The sequence below is a fragment of the Lactuca virosa genome, chromosome 1 (assembly GCF_052849685.1).
Source record: "Lactuca virosa cultivar CGN04683 chromosome 1, Lactuca_virosa_CGN04683_v6, whole genome shotgun sequence".
Lineage (NCBI taxonomy): Eukaryota > Viridiplantae > Streptophyta > Magnoliopsida > Asterales > Asteraceae > Lactuca > Lactuca virosa.
Window position 1 is genome coordinate 231,676,178 of NC_136426.1, and position 11,691 is coordinate 231,687,868.

The 11,691-nt window shown below is 36.0% G+C and overlaps 1 protein-coding gene across 1 annotated transcript; it reads right to left on the reverse strand.

The window, feature by feature from the left end:
- Positions 1-583: 583 nt before the first annotated feature.
- On the reverse strand, positions 584-2,031 carry LOC145165182 (uncharacterized). Its single transcript, XM_079083869.1, has one exon. The coding sequence runs from the start codon at positions 1,939-1,941 to the stop codon at positions 832-834; it is 1,110 nt and encodes a 369-aa protein (XP_078939995.1). The 5' UTR covers positions 1,942-2,031; the 3' UTR covers positions 584-831.
- Between the last annotated feature and the right edge of the window lie 9,660 nt (positions 2,032-11,691).

Sequence of the window (11,691 nt, forward strand, 5' to 3'; positions counted from 1 at the left end):
TGAAGATTGTGAAGTGGTTGGATCTCCTCTTTCCGTCAGTCATTAATGTGTCTGAGCTTATATTATGGGTGAATTCGGTGAGAATGACTCAGATGAAGATATAGGATTTAGATGTGATTGTCATGACTTCGGTCATGGATGCTTTGGAGGTAGATAAATAGTGTGGTGTGACTTTCCGATCTCATAGTATCAAAAAGTAGTATTTTTAAGAACATAATGATTACTTATGTTGATCGGTTTTCCAATAGGAAAAATAAAGTTAGCATTATTTTGACATTGTGCAAAAACCTAATGTTCAATATTTCCTTGTAATTGTTTGTTCATTCTAGCTCTTTGCTAGTTGATCGTTCTTAATTATTTAGTTATCATAATAGAATTTCCTTTTTAACCAGTAAACCTGAAATTTTTTTAACACTTTTTTGTATATTTCCTAAAAATAACTACAATTATATCTATGTTTCATATAGTTTTTTAATCTGTTAAAGATTACTTTTTTCGTTAAACAGTGAATTGATACTTGCCTCCTTTATGGCCCTATCATGAGATGCTCATTATCAAGAAACAACCAAATGCACAACATGCGTACAAATAAAAGTTTAAGTAGATCAATTCCACCAAGGGCGAATTACCAAAACAGTCCTTAGATATACACAATCTTACGTGGCACATCTTCACGTGCATCCTGACGAATATTAACATATCCTGATCCTGACATTGGATTAAAATTTTATAATTTTTATTTTTTTAAAGAGAAAAAAAAAACACACACACATAGTGCACCGTCAAGTAACGGTAAATAATGAACAGGGAACACAATACGACGTCGTGGTACTAGCATACACGCATGAGCGGCGATCCACATAGGCAGTCATTGTTGGTAAACGATGACGCTTCAAGGTGATCAAATGGGAATCCCATCGGAATCGAACCACAGAGGTGGTTGTTGCTGAGGTCCAAATGGCCGATGTACTTTGCCGACGACAGAGATTTCGGTATCGCGCCTTTCAATTTGTTGAATGACAAGTCCAGCACGGAGAAGTACGTCCGTGGAGTGAAAACGTCCGGCAAGTAGCCGTCGAGAGAGTTTCGGCTGAGATTCACAATGTTTAGACCAGTGTTGCTTAGTAGACTTACCGGAATTTGTCCGGTGAGTTGGTTGCTGTCTAAGTTGAGTGTCGAGAGGACAGGCATTGAACCGAGTTGAGCAGGAATTGAACCGGAGATCCTGTTCATTGACAGATCTAAGTCTGCGAGACGGTAAATGCCGGCGATTGAGCTTGGAATGCTACCTGAAATTTGGTTGCGGTTTAAAAGAGCTCTGCTCATCATCGATAGCTTTCCGAGATCCACAGGGAGTACGCCGGTGATCTGATTGTTGCTCAGATCTAGGTGCATTAGCCTCGCGAGGTTCACAATGGACGACGGGATCTCACCGCTGATTTTGTTGTCAGCGACGTTCAGAACAGTTAATTTCCCTAACTTTCCGATGTCGGCAGGGAGTTTTCCGGTGAGCTGGTTCCCGATGAGGTCTAGGATGCGGAGGTGAGGGAGAGAAGTTATACACGCCGGTATCTCACCAGAAATCCCCTTCCAGTCGGCGACAACAAGCGTCGTAAGCCGGTCCAGCGAACATAGAGAAGGAGAGAGTGAACCGGTCATGTACCCAGACCGGCCGGCCTTCTCGAAAATCTTATCTTCCGACTCGCCACGTAGTACAACGTCATTGACCCGACTGTCAGTCGGGTCGCAGCTGATACCATACCAGTTACTGCAGCAGTCTGTGCCGGTCCAGGTCTTAAAGATGCCCAAATAAGGTTCATTCAAGGCCGATTTGAACGCCAACAATGCTTCCCGGTCCGACGGCGGGCATGAGTTGACGACGGTGGAGCTAAAGGCTGCGACTAATACTACCACCACCAGATATACACCGGTAAATTTCATTTCCTCCCTCTTTAGTTTTACCTCCCAATGCTTTAATGTAGTCCGGTACTAGGGTGAGTTTAAGAGGGGTGCATTTGTTTTTTTTGAGTGTGGGGGAGCTATATATAAGTTGAGAACAAATATGCCCTTGGAATTATGGTAAATTACGATTAAGGGACTATGGGACAGTTGATTGGTCATTATTGTCGTGGGGTGGGAATACCACGTGACCAGTAACACCATTCTTAGCTGGACCGACCTAATCTACACTCTCAAAATTTGAAGTTATTTAAAATTATTTTTTTTCTTTATCTTTCAACTTGTTAAACTGTATATATTCAGTTTTTACAACCGGTTACTCACGATTAAAATGATTTAATAAGATAATATATTTATCATTTTGTACACATTTTCTTAATATTTTTTTACACATTTAGTCCTTAATTTTATTATTATTATTATTGCAAAATAAGTTATTTTTATTTTTGTACACATTAGTATTTATGACTGATTTCTTTAGTTTTTTTTTCTCATAACATCTTACGTGAGACAATTATCAATGAAGTGTTTGGGGCTGTTGATGTTTATGTTCATCGCAGCCTCGACTACTTGGTTGTTTAAGTCTTATGGTTTGACTTAGGTTTTGTGTTCTGAGATCTTAAGTTTTTTATATGATTTCGACTTTTAACAATCTTTATATCCATGTGTTTGTGTTTTATTCTACTACAACATTCGTTTAGATTACTCTGGTTAAAAAGTAATATATTTTTAGTTACGATCTTTGTATCCATACGTTTTTTTATGAATACATGTATCAAAGTTTTTTGTGAATACGTTTTCACAATCTTTATATCCATATGTTTTATATCCATACGCTTTTTATAAATACATGTATCAGTGACCAAATGTGTACAAATCGAAAAAAAAACTAGTTATAAATAGTTAATAGCAAATATGATTTAAAATGACAACCAATAACACACAACTTGTTCTTTAGGTCACTAAACTTTTAATTGTACTACTAAAGAAATCAACTTTTTATTTTGGTTTTAAAATACCAATGATTACGATTTTTATTGATCCAAATGACAACGAACACCGTCATTGCCCTTGTCATATCTAACTAAAAGTCTCTTGTAATCATTTTTCTTAAACCACAACTGATAACCATTAGCTACACCACATTGTTTTGTCACCTTGCCATTTTAATCGGTAAAAAACTATGTAGTTAAATTTATGGTTTGAAAAAAATAATTATAATAGGCTATTAGTTTGACGTGGCAAGAGCAATAACAGTGTTCGTTGTCATTTTAATCGATAAAAATCATAATCGGTGGCATTTTAAACCAAAATAAAAAGTTTGTTTTCTAATTTGATATAATTAAAAGTTTAATGACCTAAACAGCAAATTTTAGGTTATTGATTGTCTCATTTTCCCTTAGTTAATAATGACTTTTCATGAAAGATAAATGAAGTGTCTATTTAGTAACACCCAGCACCCCTGAATAGTGAGTAGTAAAAATGAAAAAATAAAAATTATAAATGAGGACAATGCCATTGACTTCTTTTTGTAAAGCAAAACAAAAACCATATAAAATCTTTTTTTCAAAATGAATGACCATCTTTTGAAAGTTCCAAAAAAGGAATACAATTTATTTCGGCCATTAACCAAATATTAATCATAAAAACTTTGCATAATACAAACTAATAACATTCTTCAATAAACCAAATTCATATTTTACATAAACATATATAAATCTTTTATAATATCATATTAAGAGTTTGTGAAGAAAAAAAAAACCTGTTCAACTGTCTATTAAAGAAAATGGGAACCACGTGTGCGGTCGTGAAAACTGAAAAGTGTGGATATGGAGCACATTATGATTTATGAGTACTTTATATTTTGTAGATTCTTGCGGTTAAATGTCACATGGAAGGTCGTCTTTGATAACATGGCCTTTCGGATTAGTACCCAAAAGAAGATTACACCCTATTGCCATCGGATACGAAATGGGCCCAATTCATACTTAAAATTTGTACCCATGTTTCGATAGAGATATCGATTTTTAATTATTATATATTCATATTCATAGAATTAGATCAAAACAGAATTCTATAGTACATAAAAAAAAGTTCCAATTACATGATAGCGGAAAACTATTCGAACATATATAAGCATTCAAAGCAAAATATTAGTGCAAATATTAAATACTTGAGACAAAATACAGATGTTTAGATAAATGTAATTTTAATTGAGATATTTTACTTTGTTTGGGTTGGGTACGATATTTCACACCCGCAGGCACATGTTGTGGCGTGTGTGTACACCCCCATCCACACAATATATCGAGTAATATCATTTACGCACACATGACAAATTTTATTTTGTTAAAAAAATATACTAGCGTTGAGAGTTCACAATGTGACGGGCATATCAATAGTTTATTTCCGATGATTAATTTCCTTCTAGAAAAATGTCATATTCCAAAGAACACGTAATGTGTTGACAAGTATCACTTACAGTTATAATATATCTATAATATATATACACATTTGAACCCTTTTTCGATGAATAGTTTTATTTAGGTTTATGGCTTAGTGTCTTCATTTTTGGGTTTTGGGTGTAGTTTCCTTTCAACACTAGCATCCTTTGAATCTTGTTTAGATTGCATCGTATTTTCTCTTTTCTTGGCTTCATCTTTAAGGAAGCCACTATAAGAAAAACGAATATCAAAGACTGAAAAATCAGTCTGTGTTGAATGATAATTAGTCTTTGATGGGCATCAAAATCAGTCCCTGATAGCTAGTCCTAGATACTCATTTTTTTGATGAATCCAAGACTGAAAGTCAGTCCCTGATACTTGTTAGTATCAGACTGATGTTGGTCCCTAACCAACAGATTCAACACGTAAAGTATATTGAAAAAAAACAAGAACAAGCAGGAATAATGAAACCAAAATATTATGATTGATAGGTTTCAATAACCAAGAGGTAACCAAAGAATAGACTCTGATTATGTACACACTCTTGATCGATAACCTCTTGCACAATGGGGTATTGATATATAACAGAAGACCTAAAGTTCTATGCTAACATATATGATAGATAAACAAGGAAACACAAACCCATACAAAGTGGGAGTCTCCTGTTAGGGTGTAACACAAGTTCTAGGTAAATATTTCTTTTGATGTTTATGGCAGTTAAAGACTTCATATGTGGATATTAGGGTGGCCACGACATGGTGGAGGAAACACCACGATGTGGTGCTGGCTGAGAAAGGAACGCACGTCTTTTGGACGCCACGACGTAGCAAGGTCCATGCCACGACATGGAGGCGGTCAACATGCAAACCCTAGTTTTTCAGGTCTTAAGCCCTATTTAAGGGATGTGATGGGTAGGGTTTGCTCATCATCATCCTCCATCGCCTCCTTTTCGACCTAAAGCAACCCTAGCCTCCATTGTGGACCTCTTGAAGCTTTTTGTTGGTTGTTGGTGGTCTTGAAGAAGAAGAAGGTTCCTTGGTGCTTAGATCCAACAAGCAAATCTCTTTATCTCTTTCTTGCATACATTTTGGACTTTTGTAACTCCTCAAGTTTCTACCTTTATGTGTCATCCTTCTAGATCTAAGATTTTAAGCACTTTTCTTCATGTTTAAAGTGGTTTGGGTGGATGGATTACATAAAGTTGGTAAATTTATGGATCCTTGAGGTCCCTTTGTGGTTTCATGTTTCACAGCGTAGTTGCCAACAGAGTTGGTTTTGACTATTAACTTTGATCGTTAACAGTTGAGTTTTTAACCAAGTCGACTTTTAGTCAACCTGAGGGTTTTTAGACGGTAGATTGAGGATATACCTCTGATTGTTGTATACGTGGCTTATATCACCCGTCTTTTCTTCGTGAGAGCTATGTTGTTGTCTAATAGCTTACAAGGTGAGTTTTTTCAATATACTTTGTACTGTAGTATGTATCCTTATTTGTAGGATGCTGATTTGTTGTAATGATCAGTTAGATTGATATACTTATATTTCTATTTATTGTTTATTTGTTTGCGTATGTCGACATATTATGGTTGGGTTGAGGTGGTCCTGATTTGTGTTGTAGGCCAAGATACCCGTGCGGTCCAGTTGATCTTGTAGGCCCAAGGAGAGCGATCCAATCCCATGTTGTAGGCTTAAGAGAGCGGTCCTACTATATGTTGTAGGGTCAGGAGAGCGGTCTAAGTGTACAATAGGACTTACGAGGCGGTCCAGTTCGACTGTAGACTCATGTGTACATGCATTCTATATGTATTGTTGCGTGGGGTATTTTGGGGAACTCACTAAGCTTTGGCTTACAGTGGTGGATTTAAATGATCTAGCACTTTTGAGTATCGGGGGAAGGCAAAGCCGTGATTTTACACATCATCCTGTGGATTTATTTTTTAGAAATGTTATTTGATACTCTGAATTTATGATTACGTTTTAAAACAATTAATTTGATGACTTATGGTTTTTATGAAAATGTCTTTTGAAAATTAAAAATTTTACTATGGTTTTGGGATGTTACAATATGGTATAAGATCCCTAGTTTGAGGGATATGGATGAACATTTGTGTGATTCCGGACTCAAACTATGGATTTGCAAAAGATTTTTCACAACACTTTTCTAAAAATAAAATTTAAAAGGGGGAGGGGGGATCGATGTGTACAGTCAATCGAAGCTCACGAGAAAGTTATTCTCCAAGATACCCACACTTGTTATATGTATATTGGTGATATGTTAAAGTCTTAGAACTACATGATAGTTTATAGGCTAGGGATCTTCAGTAATTACATGATAGAAATGTCTGATTTGTAATGTCTAATAGCCTTAGGGGATTTCTTATTTATGCTATATGAAATCAACAATATCGTTGTAGTTGCTAAGTATATGTGTAACAACCCAAAAATTGTAAAGTAAAAGTTTCATTTTTAATACAATCAAAACACCAAATATCTTTTGCTCAAACATTTAATAATATTTCATAATAAAACAGTCATCAGAGTACAATCCCAAAATCATCACAATGCGGAAACATGGGCGGATGCGCTACGATCAAACTGGGCCCTTTCTTTTCGAACCGGAAGTACCTGAAACCATAACCATAAAATCGTAAGCACAAATCTTAGTGAGTTCCCCAAAATACCGCATACCATACATACCATTGGGCCCAACCCACCATAATGGGCCTAACCCTGCCAAACCAATAGGCCCAGCCTAATCATACAAATGTAAAAGTCACAAAAACAGTTAGCACCTACAAAACATACAATGGGCCTAGCCCTTCCTGGTCCATGGGCCTAGCCCAGCATACCTATGGGCCTAACCCAACATACCATGCAAGAGTCACAAATACATCTAACATATCAGAACCTAGTGGGACGACATTGGTGCCTTCGACCTATGACTACAGTGAAGAGACTCACCTCAATCCGCTGATAACCAAATAACTGTGCGAGTTACTGAACCAGATAACCCCGCACCAACTAACAAATAAATACAACCTTAATTAGTAATTAACCTGATCCATCCAAAATCCAAGGCCCACTCCAAAGTCCAACTTCCTAAACGGTAAAAGACCAATTTACGCTTTTCTTACATCGCCCAAAACCAAGGCCCAACCCATTTGCTCAAAAGCCCAATTTCCTAAATGGTAACCCAAAGCCTAATATGGCCCAACTTCCTAATTGGGCCCAAAAACTATCACGGGACCAAAACCAAGAAAGCCCACAGTCTATCCATGGCCCAAAGTCAGAAGTCCATTGGCCCAACAAGGCCCAAGCTTTAAAAGGCCCAAAATAGCCATCCTTAGCCATCCTGGGGAGTACGTCTTGTGTACTCGAGACGTACGCCCTATATACTCAGTCATGAAGCACGATATACAAGTGATTGATGCAAAATTAAAGCATTACGCTGAGCGTACCCCCACGTATGCCCAACGTACTCGTCAGAAGCCCAAAAATCAACATTAAGCTCTTAATGGGTTAAGCCAAGATGTCCAAACACAGATCTGATCCCTAGACAAGGTCTTAAACAATAAAGTTGCCAAATTTACTCTCTCACATGCCTTAAAGGGACTTAACACTTAAAAAGAAACTTAATAAAGGTCTTAATATTTTCATGGACCAAAATATTTCACGAAGTTTGCATTTTTATGATCAAGGGACCCTCATGTAGCTAAGATCTAACATCCATTGCTTCCGGAGTAGATCAAAAGCTCAACTTTAACTCAAAAGACTTCAACATGCAAACAGGACTCCATAAAACGAATCTAGCACAAATGATCATCAAGGTGAGAGCTTTTTACCTCAAAAAGCTTGCAAATGAGAAGTAAATCCTGGATCTACAAGCTCAAGCTTTACCTCCAAGAGTTCCTCTTTTTTTTCACCACAAAACACCGACAAACTCACTTTTAAGCTCAAATCTCACCAAATGCACTTAGGGTTTCGAATATAGGGTTTAAAGGGATGGAGGTTTAAGATAATAGGGTTTGGTGTTGAGTTAAGGAGCTTAAATAGGGTCCAAGACCCTAGATAATGGTTTGCATGAAACTGGAGTACGCCCTACGTACTTTCAGTATGCTCAGCGTACTCCGAATGATTCTCGCAATCCTTCTCCCTAGTACGCGCAGCATACTCCCTATGTACGCCCCGCGTACTAGGGTTAGGCTAAATTCCACCAACTTCTGAATGTCATAACTTCTTCTTTCTAAATCCGATTTCGACGATACTTATATCCATGGAAAGGTAACGAGAAGCTCTACACTTATATCAACTCATCCTTGCCTTAAAACTTCCCAAAATAAAATCCAATATTTATAAAAGCCCAAACTGTCATTTTACGGTTATACCCTTGGGCTCCAAATCACAAACTGGACTCCCTGATCCTCTTACTTGCATTACCCACACCCAAATGGGTCTAAAACTCCCTTTTCCAAAGGCCCTAAGCCTTATGATTCCCGATCTTCGGGTCACAGCCCCAAATTAGGAAATGATTAAGAACGGGGTGTTATAACTCTCCCCCACTTAAGATTCATCCTCGAAATCATTCCTTACCACTCTCCTGGAAAAAAAGCTCTGAATAAAACTTCCTAATGTTGAACAAGTCACTAATCCTTTAACTGCCGAACCAATACGCTACTGCTATAATTTTGAAGCCCTATAACTTGCCTGACATCCACATAGGTAAAACCATTTTGAAACACAATCACAAGGGCCTTTTTCTACCATCAGAACTGAAAACATTCTTTTCACCCTGAACCTTCCAACTGATATCCGAACCATATAGATCCCTTAATCCATAACTTGTTGAAGTAAAGATCTTGCATATATATATATATATATATATATATATATATATATATAGTTATGGGCTTAGACATCAGTTCAAGTTTATACCAACCCAATTGTTGTATTAGGTGTCTAAGCCCATAACTATAATTGGTATAAACTTGAACTGATGGTAGCATAGTCCTTTTGGGTTACCCTCAAACCTAGCAATTGAATATGATATCTTTTAGAGAGAGAGACTGGTTTATTAATTTATTACTTGGTTAATAAATTAATTAGAAATGAAAATAAATGATTTGTTAATATATTATGAGAATAATATATTAACTGGAAGTAGTATTATTTAATTAATCATTAATCAGAAATTAATTGGAATTAATTTTGGGATTAACTGGATTAATTAAAAGTAGGAGGACTAAAGGTGACAATGTTCAATAGTTGAGCATGGAGGAATTCTAGAACCTCCCATAGGGGGGACAAATTCTGGAATCCCTTTTAGGGTTTCCTTGGGCTTTAAGGGTGCCTTGGATGCCTTAGGGAGGAAGAAAAGGGATTAGGGTTATCTTGGAGATACCTGCCTTATCCAACACCTTCCTATCACCTATATAAACCCCCATTGGGGTTGAATTTAGTCTAAGCCTTCATTCCTAAGAAGAATTTCGATTTTTGCATCTCTTTTTATTCTTCTTCTTCTTCTTCTTCTTATTCTCTCTCTCTCTCTCTCTCTCTCTCTCTCTCCCCCCCTCTTTCTCTCTCTTCAAGCTCTGTGGTTGCTAGGGCTTGGGTGTGAACCATTAGAGGCACGACACTTGTGGTGCTTGCTTCCAAGAGATCAAGAAAAAGGTTTCTTTGTTATTCTCTACAATAACAATTAAGGTATGTTTCTCCTAACCCTAATTAGTATAATTTTGAAAATATGCTAGGTATCCTAGGGTTTCTTATTTGTTGTTCAAAGTTGTATGTTCAATTAGAGAAAACATAGATCAAAAACTAGGTTGCATGCACACATAGGATTTTATATGTTTTGCATAATACCCATCATTAGTATAAGAGAATAGGGTATGTTTTCTATTGAATTGTTGGAATTGTTGAACTTGAACAAGGAGAAGAAAAACAGAATCGTCATTCTGTTCCGCCATCACGACGTGGTGACCTGCAAATTCATTCAAGCACGACGTGGTAATTGTTTAACACGACGTGGTGGACGATCAGATCCACAAATTCGGATTTTTTGCTTATCTCATGAATTGATTAGGATAATTGCCTTAAATAATGTTTTAATTATGTAAAAGTGAATAATTATCTAAGTAATTAGATATCATTATCTTGAATTCATGATTGGTTTATTTTTAAATTAAAATTAATTTCTTAATTTTCGAAATTTAAAACATAAACCCTGGTATTTTGAAAAGTTTAAAATACATCCCTATGGATCTTATTATTAATTTAATTAAGTAATTAATTAAAAGATAATCAATAAATCCATAAAATGGTTTAAATTTAATTAAATTAAAAGTTTAACTTATTAAAAGATTAAACCCTTGCTATTTTAATATGTTTTAAAATACACCTTATAGTATGTATATATAATTAAAAGTTTAATATATATATATATATATATATATATATATATATATATATATATATATAAGAATAGTCAGTCAAATCGCTAGTACGTCTCATTCACGAAACCATACTATAAGGGGAGTTTAAGGAAGCGGCCTATAAAATGATTGTCACTGGGTATACTCTCTTACCCACCGCTCTCTTGTATGGTGGATGGTTGTTAGCCGAACAGATTTGATAGGACATAACCTCATTAAAAGTATAACGATATAAAGTAACTAAACTATTTTCTAAAATCCCACTCTGAGTTACTTTAGGAAAATGTGAATTTGTATGCTAATCAATGAAATTGCACATTACACTTTATAAGTCGTTAGTGGAGCGTGTGTGGTTAACCGACATACTAATGGGGACTAATAAAGAGTAGTAATGGGTGTCTCGAAAATTATCGTTGATTAATGGAGCGTGTGTGGCTAACCGACGCATTAAAACAAGATGATAAATGACATCGAGAGTGCCAAGGTAATTTTCATGGTTATTCACATCTCGTTTGTAATCATCGGCATCCCAGTCACAAAAGTGAGAGCATAATCGAGATTATACATGCCATTTATTAGATTCAATGAATCTCAAAAGATCTAGGAGTTTCATAAGATTGAAATTGGTAAAAGCCTTGCCTACCTAAAATAGATTCGAATTTAATTACAGACATCCCTCTTCAAAGTTCGAATCGAAGATATGGCTCCTAGCCTTAATCTAAATTTATGGGTTAATAATTAAGGATTAAAATCAACTAACTTGAATTCTCTTTTCTCCATTTGTAGATGTCAAGTCAAGACAACAATGGTCTTCCTAATTCTTTTGGAAATGGTTTTCCTCTTCCATCTGAAGATGATCT